The 17799-nt window shown below is 47.0% G+C and overlaps 1 protein-coding gene across 2 annotated transcripts in view; it reads right to left on the bottom strand.

Annotated features, from left to right (window-relative positions):
* Positions 1-302: 302 nt before the first annotated feature.
* scrn3 (secernin 3) overlaps positions 303-17799 on the bottom strand; it is a 48278-nt gene continuing 30781 nt past the window's right edge. For both annotated transcript variants that reach the window (XM_070875742.1, XM_070875741.1), the window contains exons 7-8: positions 1612-1792; positions 303-1210 (exon numbers count right to left, since the gene is read on the bottom strand). In XM_070875742.1, the coding sequence (XP_070731843.1) occupies positions 1046-1210; positions 1612-1792 (346 nt within the window). In that variant the 3' untranslated portion in view covers positions 303-1045. The remainder of the gene's footprint in view (positions 1211-1611; positions 1793-17799) is intronic.

Genomic DNA, 17799 nt, shown 5'->3' with positions numbered 1-17799 from the left:
AGAGCTGGCACAGGCACGATGGATTTCCTTTGTGCCGCAAACTTCTATGATTAGAATGGCTAATTCTGCTCTACCTGCAATATTATGACAACTGACCATATGTATGCTCCTCCAAATAAAGTGCATAAAACTACAGTAAAATGTATGTTAGTAGGTTAACTCTTGGAAGCTTAAAAATAAATGATCTTTCTCTAAAGGACTGCTGTCTTCTAATATTTTGTGACACCACTAGGTTTGCAAACTGAAGATTGTGCAATGACATAACTGGGGATATGGTCACATCATAATTTCACTTGCTACAATTTTCTGAATTTTGAAATATTTTATTAATATTTTTCTACCAGAAGAGTAAAGAAGTTCCAGCAGTTCACTAGTTTCAATATAAGAAAGGTCATCATCTGAAGATCGCATAATTGTTTCCACATCCACAGAGCTCAGATTGTCAAAAGGCAATTAGACATGTCTTCGAGATAAATCTTTAAACATCAGCATTCATCAATTTATAATTAATATTGTTATAATTATTAGTGTTTAAGCTCTCCACATTATACAATATTTTTTGGCTAAGAGGGCCTCTATCTGTACGAGTCTGAAACCAGCCAGTAACAGATGTACAAAAGTGGCCTGGACTAAACATGATACTAATTTTTCTTCTCTCGGTCTGTCGAAGCAGCCAGGATATAGCCAGCGCTAAAAACTAATCCACAACTGGAAAATCAATTTACAGAAGACTGCATGTTTGATACTGCAGATCAATAGCACACACTGCATCACTTTACCCATTGTCAGATTAATGTTACACTTAAGTTTATTTTAAGCTTTGTGGGACTATAGTATTTGATTCAATAAAATAGTATGGCTTTAATATAAACATTTTAAATTTACAAATACTATCATTTTTATCCATTGTGTCAATGCTGTGTAAAAGTTATTCTTTGGTAATTTGAAACTTTACATACTAGGTGCTTACACATTATCATTTGTTTTTTTTGCAGCTGCAAGGTAACATGCACATTAAAACCACAAATATCAAAAATATTATTGGCTAATTCATTTGACTGTAAATTGCTATTTCTTTTGTTACACACTCAGAGAAAAGGTGAACCACTTTTGTGGTATCCGGTATTCCGTTCTGTAGGACTTGCTCTGCTGTTTCAATTTGTTTCTTCTCCAGTGCTCTTATATCTTGGAGCATCTTAGAACCTTTTGCCTGGGGATTGAAATAAATTACAAGCAATGACTCTTAATGCTGCATTACATAGTGATCACAGCTTCTTCTTTAACGTTTCCTTATTCAAGTCCTTGCTTTGCAGAATGCAGTAAGTACGCAACATGAATGGATTTAAGAAGCTGGCTTTATGAAAATCACTGCCACTATATATCTTTAGCACATTTTAAAATATTACTTAAATAAGCTTGCAATATCAAATGGTTGATGTTGAATTCAGCATAAACCATTTTTAAACATATGTAAAACAGGGACATCAGGAACTACTGAGACTTACAAAGATGGGACAAACTGAAGGGCATTGCTTGATCTATATATTTTTACTATATATTTACAGACGATAGTTCGCATATTTTTATATTTTACTGTACAATGGTAAGTACCCGATTTGTCTCCATGAATGCAGCTGCCACTTCATGCTTTTTGTAGAGTGCATGCTTTCGGTCGGGTTTGCTCTGGAACCGTGGATTTTTCTTTACTGGATCATCAGGACCAAATGAAGGTGAACTTGTTTGTAGAAACTCTCTCATGTTTTGTACAAAGATAAATGGCTTGAAAACAGACCTGAGAAAGGACACACCAGAATGTTCTGTAAACACTAACTACACAGGTGTACTTTTATTAGAAATTAACCATGAAAAAAAATGGTATTGTTTATAGAACTAAAGGATGATTTATTATTATAAACAATCCTCAAAAAAATCATCTTTTAAGGTTTGTTTAATCAAATTTGAATGTTCATCTCAAATCTGGAGGCATTGAGAAAAATGATGCAACAGCAGTGACATCTGGTGGTTGCTAAGAACATGTTGGGGCAGAAATTCCGAGGAGGACTTCCCACGGGCAAATCAATAAAGAATAGAAATAAAATGCGCACTTACCTGAAGCTGCTGCACCCGCTTGAACTCCCGATCCACAGGCCTCCTCTCCCTGCGATGTGTAGCGCGTGCTCGTAGGGACGTCTGCAGGAGTCATGTGTGCCTGGACACCCAATCACAGGTAAGTATTTTCTCATTCATTGTAATAGGAGTTTCATAAGTTATGCAACTTCTATTACAATGAATGAGAAAAACCCCAAAGCTCACAAAAATACATAAAACATTTTAAAAAACACCTCACACAATAAATTAATAGAAATGTAAAATGTTACACATGTTTTTTTAAAGAAAAAAAAATTGCCGATTTTTAAAAAAAGTTAGGGTTAGGGTTTAAAATAACATTATCTGAGTGGGCAGAGTTTTAACATAAATATGTTTTTTTAATTTTTATTTTAATCATGTTTTTTCTGTTTTTAAACTCTTACGCCTGTAAAAGTAGGCCATGCGCCTGCTTTTTCAGGTGCAAGAGTTTTGAGGACATTTGTCGTGCAAGATATGGGTAAATAGCTCAAACTTCCATGTACAACTGTCCTCGCACCCGATCTGGCTACGATCTGTCAAGCTGACAGATCGGAAAAGCCGGTTTTCAGCGCGTGCGCATTGCGCGCTGAAAACCGGCTTTTCCAATGCCTTCCCGGGTCCGTAGAAACTTCATACGGGCCCGGGACGTCGGAAATTCTGCCCGTTATGTATGGTAGTGAGTAATGGGCTCCGATCACAACCCTTCATACAAGTGAAGAAACAGGTGGAACTCACAGTCATGTATGTGATTGAACTAAAAGCTTTTAGACCTCTTATGCAGTTTGCAATAGAGCAATGACAAAATGTCATCAGTATGTTTTCTCCCACTATGAATGTCACTGAGATTTTTTTGATAAAATGTATTTTAAGTTCTTTCATTCATCTTATTTTACTCTCTTATCTCTCCCCGACCTTTTTCATGATCGAAAGAACTGTCTGTCTCCTACAACCCCTACCCCACCATGCTACTCTGCAATTTCAACAGCAACAACTTGCATTTATACAGGAACAGGAGTAGGCCATTTAGACCCGCGAACCTGTTCTGCCATTCAATGAGATCATGGATGATCTACGAACTAGCTCCATATACCCGCCTTTGCCCTATATCTTTTAATACCTTTGGTTAACAGAAACCTATTAATCTCAGATTTAAAATTAACTGACCTAGCATCAACTGCTGTTTGCAGACGAGAGTTCCAAACTTCTACCGCCGTTTGTGTATAGAAGTGTTTTCTAACTTCACACCTGAAAGACCTGGCTCTAATTATATTAGACTATGGGGCCCAAATTCAGGGTCCAGCCAAATAAGGCCGTTTCCGCTGTTTTGCGGCGGCCATGCGGCGAAATCGAGTGGCCGCTGCGTTGCAGTTCAATGGCTGCCCCGACCCAAATTCAGGTTGGGGATTTTTCGGCCTGTCCCCACTTCCGCAAGCGCGTCACAACATGCACCGCTGTTCTCTCGCACCTGCACAATACTCCGCCCGAAACTTAATGAAAAAAATCGTTGCCTTGCCGTGCGGTGCCCCAGATAGCTTTCTGTGTCGGTGCACCTTCTCACTGTGTGGTGCGGCAGCCCTTCAAGGGGAGGGCCCACTGCCGCGGCCACCATGTCTTTATTTTTGCCGGCCAATCGGCTAGCAAAATAGTATCGAGTTCGGCCGGGCTGCCAACAGGCAGCCTCTTAGGCGCCAGGCCACTAGCCCGGCCAGAACCCTCCCTGGTGGCCCAATGGCTGAAGATAAAAGATGCCCGATTCCCTCCCCTTTAATAGAGCGAAGAGAGCGTGGTGACGCATACACGCTGTGACGTCACCACCGCTCCGCCTCTGAGTGACAGCGGTGGAGACTCGGTCCCGCCCCAACTTCCGACCCTCAGCCTGCCTTACTGCCGCACTTCTTCCCCCACTATGACCGACTTCTGGTCCAACATTAAAAAATTACTAAGTGCCGAAAACCGATCCAGAGGCTGCCTCAACGCTCCAGGCAGAAAATTCTCCAAAAAAAAGGTAGGTCTGCCAGCTTTCTGGTAGCCCTAAATTTCAGCCGCTATGTCCCCTAATCCTAGATTCCCCAACCAGTGGAAATAGTTTCTCTCTTATCTACCCTATCAGTTCCAATTAATATCTTGAAAATTCAATCAAATAACTCCTTAATCTTCTAAATTCCAGCGAATACAACCCTAGTTTGTGCAATTTCTCCTCGTAATTTAAACCTTGGAGTCCAGGAATCATTCGAGTAAATCTATGCTGCACTTCCTCCAAGGCCAATATATCCTACCTATGGCGTGGTGCCCAGAACTAAACACAGTACTCCAGGTGTTTGTATAGCTGTAGCATGACATTTGAATGATCCATGTACATTGACCCCCAAGTCTCTATGGACCTCCACTGCTTCTAGCTTTTCACTATTTAGAAAGTACACTGATCTATCCTTTTCAGTCCAAAATGGATGACTTCACCCTTGCCTATATTGAAATCCATTTGCCACAGTTTTATCCATTCACTTAAATCTATTAATATCTCTTTTTAATGTTATGCTACCATCTACACTGCCTATCTTTGGGTCATCGACAACATGGATATGTGGCGCTCATGATCCCATCATCTAAGTCGTTAATAAATACAGTTAATAGGTGAGGCCCCAACAACAGATCCCTGTGGGTAGGCACTAGTCGCATTCTGCCAGTTCTAGAACCTGTCCATTATCCCTACTCTCTATCTCCTGCCGCTTAGCCAATCTCCTGACCAGGACAATAATTTGCCTTCAATTCCATGAGCTTCAACTTTAGCCAACAGTCTTTTATGAGGGACTTTAATCGAATGCCTTCTGGAACTACGTATAAATAACATCCATAGTCATTCCCCTGTCCGCTACTTTTGTCACCTCTTCAAAAAATTCAATCAGCTTAGTCAGGCATGACCTACCCGTTACAAATCCATTCTGGCTCTCTGATCAGCTGAAAATTTTCAAGGTGTTCAGTCATTCGATCCTTAATTATAGACTCTAGTAATTATCCAACAACAGATGTTAGGCTAACTGGTCTATAATTCACTGGTTTCCCTCTTTCACCTTTCTTAAATAACAGAGTGACATGTGCAAAATTTCCAATCTAAAGGAACAGTTCCTGAATCAAGAGAACTTTGGAAGATCATAGTTAGGGTATCTGCAATGTTCTCACCTACTTTCTTTAAAACCCTGGGATGAAAACCATCTGGGTCCTGGGGATTTGTCACTCTTTATAGCCATTATTTTCCTCATTACTGTTAATTTGCTTACGTTAATTATGGTTGAGTCCCCATCCCCAATTCAGTATTCATTTTCTTGGGATTTCCGGCATGCTATCCTCTTCCTCTATTGTAAATACTGACGCAAAGTAATTCAACATGTCTGCCATTTCCTTATTTTCATTTATATCATTATTAGTTTTTAAAGGGCTTATATTGATCTTAACCACCCTGTTTTCTAATATAATTGTAAAAGATGTTTATGTTAATTTTGATATCCCTTACCAGTTTCTTTTCATATTCCTTTTTGTAGCTTTTATCAGATTTGTCACCCTTTGCTGTTCTTTGTATCTCTCCCATTTGTCAGGATCTGTGCTTTTTTTTGCATTCTTGTATGCTTTTTATTTTAGTTTAATGTTGTTCCTTACCTCTTTAGTCGCCCATGGCTGTTGTTTTTGGCAAGTAGAGCTCTTGCCCCTTAGGGGTATAAATTGGTTCTGTATCAGATGAAGTTCTTTTTTGAATACCTCCCGCTGATCTTTCGCCATTTTACCCATTAACATATTTATATAACGCCTTTAAGGTAGTAAAATGTCCCAAGGTGCTTTCCTCCCTGTGGCAAAAAGGCAGAAGAGGACAGCAAGGTCTCTTTGGTGTCAAGTTGGTGCTGAGATAATGCACCTTGTGATGAAAGGTTTGAATGATGTCAGTCTTTTGTGGCAGACTCACTAATCTGATACACAAGCCAATCAGGTTCACAGTACTCTGGGGCACTGCTGATGACTGATGCCTGGCTCATTGTGTACAGGTCCAGTACTGCGTGTTTTTAAATTGCATAGTTTTAAAACCAGTAAAACTCCAGCAGTATCCCCATTTCATATTTTTTTTGCTGGAAAACTCTGATTGTTAAAAGTGAAACAGCACCCCTGATTATTTTTGTGGGCCCAGATTATTTTCTGTGCCCCTGTGCTCCTACTCCTCTGCAGCCCACAAAAATATTTCAAGACTTACCTTTAGAGGGCCTCTTCTATCGCCCATGGAGCTGATCGGAACCTGCACTGTGCAGGCTCTGACTAGTCCCTATCTAAAATGGCAACTGGGATCCTGTTTACATCGTAGGACCCCGATTTCCATATTAAAATATGTGGGAAGGAGATAAGAGGAGAAAAGTGGAAGGTAAATTACAGAAAGATGAAAGAACGACAGAGTAATGGTAATGGGGAACTTCAATTATCCTAATGGGCCCAAGTTTCGGCTGGAGTTGCTCCAATTTTTTTGGAGCATCTAGTTTAGTTTGGAGTATCTTAAAAATCGCAATTCTCAGCATTTAGTTTGCTCCAATTCTAGTGACTTAGTTTAGTTTCGTTTTAGTTCAGTTTTTTTTTCCAAAAGAGGGTGTGTCCAGCCACTTAGGCCTGTTTTGCAAGTTTAGGCAGTGAAAACTTACTCCAAACTAACTTAGAACAGAGTAAGTATCCACTTTTGTAAGTTCTGAAAAATCTTACCCAGAGTCAAGTTCAGTGCAGGCACAGCCAGAGACTGGAGGTGGGAAGAAACATAGAAACATAGAAAATAGGTGCAGGAGTAGGCCATTCGGCCCTTCGAGCCTGCACCCCCATTCGATAAGATCATGGCTGATCATTCCCTCAGTACCCCTTTCCTGCTTTCTCTCCATACCCCTTGATCCCCTTAGCCGAAAGGGTCATATCTAACTCCCTCTTGAATATATCCAATGAACTGGCATCAACAACTCTCTGCGGCAGGGAATTCCACAGGTTAACAACTCTCTGAGTGAAGAAGTTTCTCCTCATCTCAGTCCGAAATGCACTACCCTTTATCCTAAGACTGTTTCCCCTGGTTTTGGACTTCTCCAACATCGGGAACAATCTACCCGCATCTAACCTGTCTCGTCCCGTCCCGTCAGAATCTTGTATGTTTCTATGAGATCCCCTCTCATCCTTCTAAACTCCAATATATAAAGGCCCAGTTTATCCAGTCTCTCCTCATATGTCAGTCCAGCCATCCCGGGAATCAGTCTGGTGAACCTTCGCTGCACTCCCTCAATAGCAAGAACGTCCTTCCTCAGATTAGGAGACTAAAACTGAACACAATATTCCAGGTGAGGCCTCACCAAGGCCCTGTACAACTGCAGTAAGACCTCCCTGCTCCTATACTCAAATCCCGTAGCTATGAAGGCCAACATACCATTTGCCTTCTTTACCGTCTGCTGTACCTGTATGCCAACTTTCAATGATTGATGAACCATGACACCCAGGTCTTGTTGCACCTCCCCTTTTCCTAATCTGTCACCATTCAGATAATATTCTGTCTTCGTGTTTTTGCCACCAAAGTGGATAACCTCACATTTATCCACATTATACTGCATCTGCCATGCATTTGCCCACTCACCTAACCTGTCTAAGTCACCCTGCAGCCTCTTAGCGTCCCCCTCACAGCTCACACTGCCATCCAGTTTGGTATCATCTGCAAACTTGGAGATGTTTACATTGGACATTAATGATTTAGACGAGGGGATTAAATGTAGTACCTCCAAATTTGCAGATGACATTAAGTTGGGTGGCAGTGTGAGCTGCGAGGAGGATGCTGTAAGGCTGCAGAGTAACTTGGATAGGTTAGGTGAGTTGGCAAATGCATGGCAGATGAAGTATAATGTGGATAAATGTGAAGTTATCTACTTTGGTGGTAAAAACAGAGAGACAGACTATTATCTGAATGGTAGCAGATTAGGAAACGGGGAGATGCAACGAGACCTGGGTGTCATGGTACATCAGTCATTGAAGGTTGGCATGCAGGTACAGCTGGTGGTTAAGAAAGCAAATAGCATGTTGGCCTTCATAGCGAGGGGATTTGAGTACAGGGGCAGGGAGGTGTTGCTACAGTTGTACAGGGCCTTGGTGAGGCCACACCTGGAGTATTGTGTACAGTTTTGGTCTTCTAACTTGAGGAAGGACATTCTTGCTATTGAGGGAGTGCAGCAAAGGTTCACCAGACTGATTCCCGGGATGACGGGACTGACATATCAAGAAAGACTGAATCAACTGGGCTTGTATTCACTGGAGTTCAGAAGAATGAGAGGGGATCTCATAAAAACGTTTAAAATTCTGATGAGTTTAGACAGGTTAGATGCAGGAAGAATATTCCCAATGTTGGGGAAGTCCAGAACCAGGGGTCACAGTCTAAGGATAAGGGGTAAGCCATTTAGGACAGAGATGAGGAGAAACTGCTTCACCTGTGGAATTCTCTACCACAGAAAGTTGTTGAGGCCAATTCACTAAATATATTCAAAAAGGAGTTAGATGTAGTCCTTACTACTAGGGGGATCAAGCAGGAATGGGGTACTGAAGTTGCATGTTCAGCCATGAACTCATTGAATGGCGGTGTAGGCTCGAAGGGCCGAATGGCCTATTCCTGCACCTATTTTCTATGTTTCTACGTTTAGTGCTTGGTGCTTTAAATAGAAACAAAGCACAAAAAGTAATAAGCAATTAATTAACAAATCAAAAACAGAAGGAACCCTGCACCTAAAGCATCAAGACCAAATTAATAAGCAACCAATCAATCAGTAACAAATAAAAAATAGAAGTCCTACCTTTATGTGAATGGAAGGTGTTTCTGTCAGCCTTTCTCTGTGTTTCTGTCCATGTCTCTCTCTCTGTCCATGTCAGTGTCTCTCTCTATCAGTGTCAGTGTGTCGCTGTGTTTCTGACAGTGAGGGAAGGAAGGAAGGAGGGGTCGGGAGGGAGGGAAGGAAGGAAGGGAAGGGTCGGGACGGAGGGAAGGAAGGAAAGAAGGGAGGGGTCGGGAGGGAGGGAAGGAAGGAAGGAAGGAAGGAAGGAAGGAAGGAAGGGAGGGGTCGGGAGGGAGGGAAGGAAGGAAGGGAGGGGTCGGGAGGGAGGGAAGGAAGGAAGGGAGGGGTCGGGAGGGAGGGAAGGAAGGAAGGGAGGGGTCGGGAGGGAGGGAAGGAAGGAAGGGAGGGGTCGGGAGGGAGGGAAGGAAGGAAGGAAGGGAGGGAAGGAAGGAAGGTGGGGTCGGGAGGGAGGAAAGGTAGAAAGGGAGGGGTCGGGAGGGAGGAAAGGAAGGAAGGGAGGGGTCGGGAGGGAGGGAAGGAAGGAAGGGAGGGGTCGGGAGGGAGGGAAGGAAGGAAGGTGGGGTCGGGAGGGAGGAAAGGTAGAAAGGGAGGGGTCGGGAGGGAGGAAAGGAAGGAAGGGAGGGGTCGGGAGGGAGGAAAGGAAGGAAGGGAGGGAAGGAAGGAAGGGAGGGAAGGAAGGAAGGGAAGGAAGGAAGGGAAGGAAGGAAGGAAGGAAGGGAGGGAAGGAAGGAAGGAAGGGAGGGAAGGAAGGAAGGGAGGAAGGGAGGGAAGGAAGGAAGGGAGGGAAGGAAGGAAGGAAGGAAGGAAGGAAGGAAGGAAGGAAGGAAGGAAGGAAGGAAGGAAGGAAGGAAGGAGGGGTCGGGAGGGAGGGAAGGAAGGAAAGAAGGAGGGGTCGGGAGGGAGGGAAGGAAAGAAGGAGGGGTCGGGAGGGAGGGAAGGAAAGAAGGAGGGGTCGGGAGGGAGGGAAGGAAAGAAGGAGGGGTCGGGAGGGAGGGAAGGAAAGAAGGAGGGGTCGGGAGGGAGGGAAGGAAAGAAGGAGGGGTCGGGAGGGAGGGAAGGAAAGAAGGAGGGGTCGGGAGGGAGGGAAGGAAAGAAGGAGGGGTCGGGAGGGAGGGAAGGAAAGAAGGAGGGGTCGGGAGGGAGGGAAGGAAAGAAGGAGGGGTCGGGAGGGAGGGAAGGAAAGAAGGAGGGGTCGGGAGGGAGGGAAGGAAAGAAGGAGGGGTCGGGAGGGAGGGAAGGAAAGAAGGAGGGGTCGGGAGGGAGGGAAGGAAAGAAGGAGGGGTCGGGAGGGAGGGAAGGAAAGAAGGAGGGGTCGGGAGGGAGGGAAGGAAAGAAGGAGGGGTCGGGAGGGAGGGAAGGAAAGAAGGAGGGGTCGGGAGGGAGGGAAGGAAAGAAGGAGGGGTCGGGAGGGAGGGAAGGAAAGAAGGAGGGGTCGGGAGGGAGGGAAGGAAAGAAGGAGGGGTCGGGAGGGAGGGAAGGAAAGAAGGAGGGGTCGGGAGGGAGGGAAGGAAAGAAGGAGGGGTCGGGAGGGAGGGAAGGAAAGAAGGAGGGGTCGGGAGGGAGGGAAGGAAAGAAGGAGGGGTCGGGAGGGAGGGAAGGAAAGAAGGAGGGGTCGGGAGGGAGGGAAGGAAAGAAGGAGGGGTCGGGAGGGAGGGAAGGAAAGAAGGAGGGGTCGGGAGGGAGGGAAGGAAAGAAGGAGGGGTCGGGAGGGAGGGAAGGAAAGAAGGAGGGGTCGGGAGGGAGGGAAGGAAAGAAGGAGGGGTCGGGAGGGAGGGAAGGAAAGAAGGAGGGGTCGGGAGGGAGGGAAGGAAAGAAGGAGGGGTCGGGAGGGAGGGAAGGAAAGAAGGAGGGGTCGGGAGGGAGGGAAGGAAAGAAGGAGGGGTCGGGAGGGAGGGAAGGAAAGAAGGAGGGGTCGGGAGGGAGGGAAGGAAAGAAGGAGGGGTCGGGAGGGAGGGAAGGAAAGAAGGAGGGGTCGGGAGGGAGGGAAGGAAAGAAGGAGGGGTCGGGAGGGAGGGAAGGAAAGAAGGAGGGGTCGGGAGGGAGGGAAGGAAAGAAGGAGGGGTCGGGAGGGAGGGAAGGAAAGAAGGAGGGGTCGGGAGGGAGGGAAGGAAAGAAGGAGGGGTCGGGAGGGAGGGAAGGAAAGAAGGAGGGGTCGGGAGGGAGGGAAGGAAAGAAGGAGGGGTCGGGAGGGAGGGAAGGAAAGAAGGAGGGGTCGGGAGGGAGGGAAGGAAAGAAGGAGGGGTCGGGAGGGAGGGAAGGAAAGAAGGAGGGGTCGGGAGGGAGGGAAGGAAAGAAGGAGGGGTCGGGAGGGAGGGAAGGAAAGAAGGAGGGGTCGGGAGGGAGGGAAGGAAAGAAGGAGGGGTCGGGAGGGAGGGAAGGAAAGAAGGAGGGGTCGGGAGGGAGGGAAGGAAAGAAGGAGGGGTCGGGAGGGAGGGAAGGAAAGAAGGAGGGGTCGGGAGGGAGGGAAGGAAAGAAGGAGGGGTCGGGAGGGAGGGAAGGAAAGAAGGAGGGGTCGGGAGGGAGGGAAGGAAAGAAGGAGGGGTCGGGAGGGAGGGAAGGAAAGAAGGAGGGGTCGGGAGGGAGGGAAGGAAAGAAGGAGGGGTCGGGAGGGAGGGAAGGAAAGAAGGAGGGGTCGGGAGGGAGGGAAGGAAAGAAGGAGGGGTCGGGAGGGAGGGAAGGAAAGAAGGAGGGGTCGGGAGGGAGGGAAGGAAAGAAGGAGGGGTCGGGAGGGAGGGAAGGAAAGAAGGAGGGGTCGGGAGGGAGGGAAGGAAAGAAGGAGGGGTCGGGAGGGAGGGAAGGAAGGAGGGGTCGGGAGGGAGGGAAGGAAGCAGGGGTCGGGAGGGAGGGAAGGAAGGAGGGGTCGGGAGGGAGGGAAGGAAGGAGGGGTCGGGAGGGAGGGAAGGAAGGAGGGGTCGGGAGGGAGGGAAGGAAGGAGGGGTCGGGAGGGAGGGAAGGAAGGAGGGGTCGGGAGGGAGGGAAGGAAGGAGGGGTCGGGAGGGAGGGAAGGAAGGAGGGGTCGGGAGGGAGGGAAGGAAGGAGGGGTCGGGAGGGAGGGAAGGAAGGAGGGGTCGGGAGGGAGGGAAGGAAGGAGGGGTCGGGAGGGAGGGAAGGAAGGAGGGGTCGGGAGGGAGGGAAGGAAGGAGGGGTCGGGAGGGAGGGAAGGAAGGAGGGGTCGGGAGGGAGGGAAGGAAGGAGGGGTCGGGAGGGAGGGAAGGAAGGAGGGGTCGGGAGGGAGGGAAGGAAGGAGGGGTCGGGAGGGAGGGAAGGAAGGAAGGAGGGGTCGGGAGGGAGGGAGGGAAGGAAGGAGGGGTCGGGAGGGAGGGAGGGAAGGAAGGAGGGGTCGGGAGGGAGGGAAGGAAGGAGGGGTCGGGAGGGAGGGAAGGAAGGAGGGGTCGGGAGGGAGGGAAGGAAGGAGGGGTCGGGAGGGAGGGAAGGAAGGAGGGGTCGGGAGGGAGGGAAGGAAGGAGGAGGAGGGAGGGAGGGAAGGAAGGAGGGGTCGGGAGGGAGGGAAGGAAGGAGGGGTCGGGAGGGAGGGAAGGAAGGAGGAGGGAGGGAGGGAGGGAGGGGAGAGGGGCTGAACAGGAGAGAGGTGGGGTCTGAATAGGAGGGAGGGAGGCTGAACGGGAGTGCGATGGGGGGCGGGTGAAAGGAGGCTGAATGCGGGGGGGAGGGGCGAGGCAGAATGCGGGTTTCGGGGGCGGGGGGAGGGTGTGTGAACGGAGTTCGTGTCGGGTGTTGCCCATTAACTTACACTGATCTCAACTGAACGGGAAAGGCAGACTTCTCGCCACAGCGATTGAGATCTTTGCGGACAGCTTTCTCTGGGGCCAGTGGCCTTTGCTTTGCCACTAACTGCAGATTCCGGGCCACTATAATAACTTTTTTTTTTTTTAAATTGGAACTTTTTTTTTTTGCATTGAAATTCAGCTCTAGGGAAATGCATGCATCCCAAGCCTGATTTTCTGTGGGAGGAATTGGGATCAAAAGCTGGAGGCGTACAGCAGTGTTGTGTTGGGTTGTTTGTGATAGCACTGGTTCAAACTCGTTGAAATAGCGCTGGGCACTGCTAATGGTAAACAGCAGCTTAAAAGTTGCTATGTTTCTGAGGGACTAATCCACTCTACAAGTTGGCTTTATATTTTAAATTCTAACATATACTGTAGGTAAAGGAAGCGTTCATTATCCACTAATTCTCGGTCCTCATTTGTATTGATGCAAATAGACGGATTTCACTCATTTCAAATGGGATTCGTGCTATGTTAATTCATACAATGTTGCAGCGGAAAGAGACTAGACGCACACAACATGTAATTGTTTAACATGGTTGTCTGCCCTAATCTGTCGCTCTTCTGCTATATTGGTCCGAGTACTAATTTATAATTTCTGGAAGTATCCTGTGCAAACCATGTTGCTGCCAGCTTGGCACAGCAAATGAAGGAAATGGGTAATGTGCATATTGTGTAATAAAGTAAAAGTACCCGAGTGAGTTGGAGTAACTCAGTTTTGGTTTTCGAAAGAGTTTTGTAAATCATGCTGTAGTTTAAGACTTTGTGTGGATCACATCTGGTTCTTTATAATGTCACTTGATGTGGCTTCTCTGGGAGAGTTTGAACGTGGGCTGCTGATGACTAAGCCCATTCGGCCAAAGCTAGGGCCGGTGTGCTTTGGGCCCCTCCCACACAGCCTACAGAGTGTCGGGCTGCGAGGAGCTACTGCACATGCGTGCACGCTCTAGCGCGCATGCGCAGAGGTCCTGGCACTGTTTTCAGCGAAGACGTCCTGAGGAGCTCGGGGAATTAGAAGGTAACTTTTCGGCGCCCTTTTTATTCGAGAAAGTTGGCGCAACTCATGGAAGTGTGCCATTTTTACAGGGGGGCGGAAACTTGGGCGCATAGACTGGGATCATCATCATAGGCAGTGCCTTGAGTTGAGGATGACTTGCTTCCACACCATAAAGTTCATAGGTGTTTCATTGAAGGACCAAATATTCCAGGTCCTGAACTAAATCTTGAAGGGTGGAAGATGCCTGTGCATGGATTTTTTTAACGTGTGGTGGCCGTTGCACACCAGCCACCACACGGGCTTGACAGAGCTAGGTCTTCGTCCAGTGGCAAGGATTAACCAAGACAACTGGAGACCAACTCTGCTGCACGGACCTAATGCGCACACATATCGCTGGCCTGTGCTGCCCCGGGCCCTCGCCTCTTCTGGAACTTCTGGGGATAGTAACAGTGTAAAGGGCAAAGAGAGGGAGGAATTCCTGAAATGTTTACAAGAGAACTTTCTTGATCAGTGCGAGGAAGGAAGCAGTGCTGGATCTAGTTCTAGGGAAAAATATAGGGCAAGTGGAGCATGTTTCAGTGTGAGTGCATTTGGGGAACAGTGATCATAATATCATCAGGTTTCGAATAATTATGGAAAAGGACAAATACTTAATTGGAGGAGGGCTAATTTCAGTGATTTGAAATGGGATCTGGCCCAGGTGGATTGGAATCAAAAATTGGTAGGCAAAACAGTAATTGAACAATGGGAGGCCTTCAAATAGGAGATGGTTTGGGTACAGAGTAGACACATTTCCATGAGGGGGAAAGAAAGGGCATCCAAAAGTAGAGCTCCCTGGATGACTAAAGATTAAAGGCTAGAAATTGCATAGCGCCCCATTTGGGGCAATAACTTTTGCGGCAGCACAAAAGTATCGCCGGGCGGTAAAGATTTGATTCTGCCGGGAACCTCCGCTTTAGCATTCCAAGAGGGAAGTGGAGTGCTAAATCAAGAGCTACCATTTCCCTTAGAGCGCTAAAAGGAGTGAGGGGGCGGTATCAGCAGAGCGTTCAGCAATGTTCGGGGCAGTGCTGCCGGTTTTACAGGCTCCTTCCCTTCCTTAAAGGGAAGGGCCAATGCTACGTTGATTGAATCCTAAGGCTGTGCCTGTTGGGCGATGGCATTTGCGATACACACATAGCAGCCCCAAGCACTTTGAGAGTGCAGGGCTGAGCAATCGCAGGGTCCAAAAAAAGCAAAATACACCATACTGGGGATCTAATTACATTTTGCCCTATCTGACCACCACCACCTTTAATTAATGCTCCCCAAGCAACTAGCCGAGGTGACAACGCCTCCTGCAGCTGCCGTTGTTGACGATTGGTGATGCTGCAAGAGGTGGGAGCATATATTGCATCCAGGGCGGTAACTGGGCACTGCGCACTGGATGACGTCACGATCTCCAGGGCACAAGAGATCAAAGGGGTAAGTTTTAGCACCAGAAGGTTACGGGCATCGTTGATTTTGCCGCGCCCAGTCGGTAACCCTTTAGCGCCCCGTTGCCGCCCCCTGGAGGTGCTAACAGGAGGCACAAACCAGGCCAATTTCTCCCGCAAAGTTAAAATGAGACAGAAAAAGAGGAAGATAACAATTGTAAGATTGAGAATAGAGAATCAAGCTGAATATAGAAAATAAAGAACTAATAAAAAGAGCAGCAAAGAGAGAGTATGAAAATGGATTAGCAGCTAACATAAAAGTCTTTTATAAACTCATAAATAGTAAAGGGTAGTCATAGGAAGGGTCGGGCCAAGTAAGGATCAAAAAGGAGATATTCTTGTGGATGCAGAGGGCATAGCTCAGGTACATTGGGCCCAAATTTGGCCAAGAGTTGCTCTGTTTTTTTTGGAGCAATTTGATTTTTTTGGAGTATCTTAAAAATTGCAATTCTGCACATTTAATTTGCGCCAGTGTAAGTGAGTTAGTTAGGATTTTTTTTTTTTTAAATTTAGTTTTTTTTCCCCAAAAGGGAGCGTTACTAGCCACCTATGCCTGTTTTGGCCATTTAAGCTAGTTTGGACAGCTAATAGTTGCTCCAAACTAACTTAGGCCAGCATATGTGGCCACTTGTGGCCCGCACAGAAAACCCTTGTGGAGAGTTAAGAAATCAGCACAGATAAGCACATTTGAAGCACCAAGCACTAAACAAAGCACAAAAATAAGCATTCAATAATAAAAAATACAAGGAAGCTGAGAGGACCTGCACCTAGCACCAAGACTTACAAAGCACTAAACAAGCACAAAGAGTAATAAGCAATTAATTAATAAAAAATAGAAGGAACCCTGCACCTAAAGTATCAAGACCAAAGTAATAAGCAATCAATCAATCAATAACAAATAAAAAATAGAAGTCCTACCTAATGTGAAGGGGAAGGCAGCGGGCCGTCGATGAGGAAGCCCATTCGGCCAAGGATAGAAGCGGCGTGCTTCAGGCCCCTCCCACACAGCCTGCAGAGCACACTCACAGATTCTGGGGGCGAGGAGCGACTGCGCACACGCGCGCACTCTAGGGCGCATGTGCAGAGGTCCCGGCACTGTTTTCAGTGCCGGGACCTGGCTCCACCCCTAAATCCAGTTGCCATGCTGCGCCACCATTGAGGAGAGGCTGGGCAGCGGCCAAACTTGGCCTGAAGATTTTTGCCACCCTTGGAGTTCTACAAAAGCGGCGCACCTCTGGTGAATGTGGCAGAAACCTGTACTGGCCAAATTTGGACCCTAAATGAGTATGTTGCATCTGTCTTCACTAGAGAGAGGATGCTGCCAATGTAGCAGTAAAGGAGGAGGCAGTAGCAATAGGGATAAGATAAAAATGGATAAAGAGGATGTATTTAAAAGGGTGGCAGTCCTCAAAGTAGAAATGTCACCCAGTCCGGATGGGATGCATTTTAGGTTACTGAGGAAAGTAAAGGTGTAAATTGGGGAGGCTCTGGCCACAATCTTCCTAGGATATAATGGTGATGCCAGAGGAGTGGAGGATTGCAAATGTTACAATCTGTTTAAAAAAAGTGGAGGGGGGATAAACCCGGCAAAGTCAGCATTGGTGGTGAGGAAATTTTTAGAGACAATAATCCAAGACAAAATTAATTGGCATTTGGAAAAGTATGGGCTAAACAATTAAAGTCAGCACGGATTTGTTAAAGGAAAATTGTGTTTGGCTAACTTGATCGAGTTCTTTGATGAAGTAACGGAGAGGGTTGATGAGGGTAGAGCATTTGATGTGTAAATAGACTTTCAAAAGGCATTCGACAAAGTACCACATAATAGACTTGTTAGCAAAATTAAACCCATGGGATTAAAAGTGATAGGGATTTCTGCACTTCTTGTGCCTTCCCCCTACCCTATCTGGTGGTCACCCACTCCCTCACCTCCTACATCTTGTGTGACAGTGGGGTGACCACCTCCTGGAACCTACGATCCAGGGAACTCTCAGGTTCCCGGATGCACTGCAGTGCCGCCAGCCGCTCCTCAAGCTCCAAAACTTGATGCTTGAGCTCGAGCAATTGATGGTACTTCTTGCATACATTGTTATCTAGGACGCATGACGTGTCTTGCTTTTCCCACATAGAACAGGATGCGAGCTCACGGGCTAAGGAGTAATATATTAGCATGGATAGAGGATTAGCTAGTCGTCGGATAAATGGGTTATTTTTAGGTTAGCAAACTAACTCGTGGGGTGCCACAGGGATCAGTGCTGGGGCCTCAACTATTTACAATCTATATTAATGACGTGGATGAAGGGACCGAGTGTAATGCAGCCAAACTTGCTGATGATACTAAGATAGGTAGGAAAGCAAGCTGTGATGAGAATGTAAAGAATCTGCAAAGGGATATAGATAGGTTAAGTGAGTGGGCAAAAAATTTACCAGATGGAGTATAATGTGAGGTTATCCACTTTGGGAGGAAAAATAAAAAAGCTAATTATTATTTAAATGGGGAAAGATTACAAAAAAGTTAGCGTGCAGGTACAGCAAGAAATTAGGAAGGCAAATGGAATGTTGGCCTTTATTGCAAGGGGGAATGG

The sequence above is a fragment of the Pristiophorus japonicus genome, chromosome 3, assembly GCF_044704955.1.
Source record: "Pristiophorus japonicus isolate sPriJap1 chromosome 3, sPriJap1.hap1, whole genome shotgun sequence".
In the NCBI taxonomy this organism is placed as follows: Eukaryota; Metazoa; Chordata; class Chondrichthyes; family Pristiophoridae; genus Pristiophorus; species Pristiophorus japonicus.
Note: the sequence above shows the minus strand (reverse complement) of the source record. Positions and strands in the feature narration are given on the sequence as shown.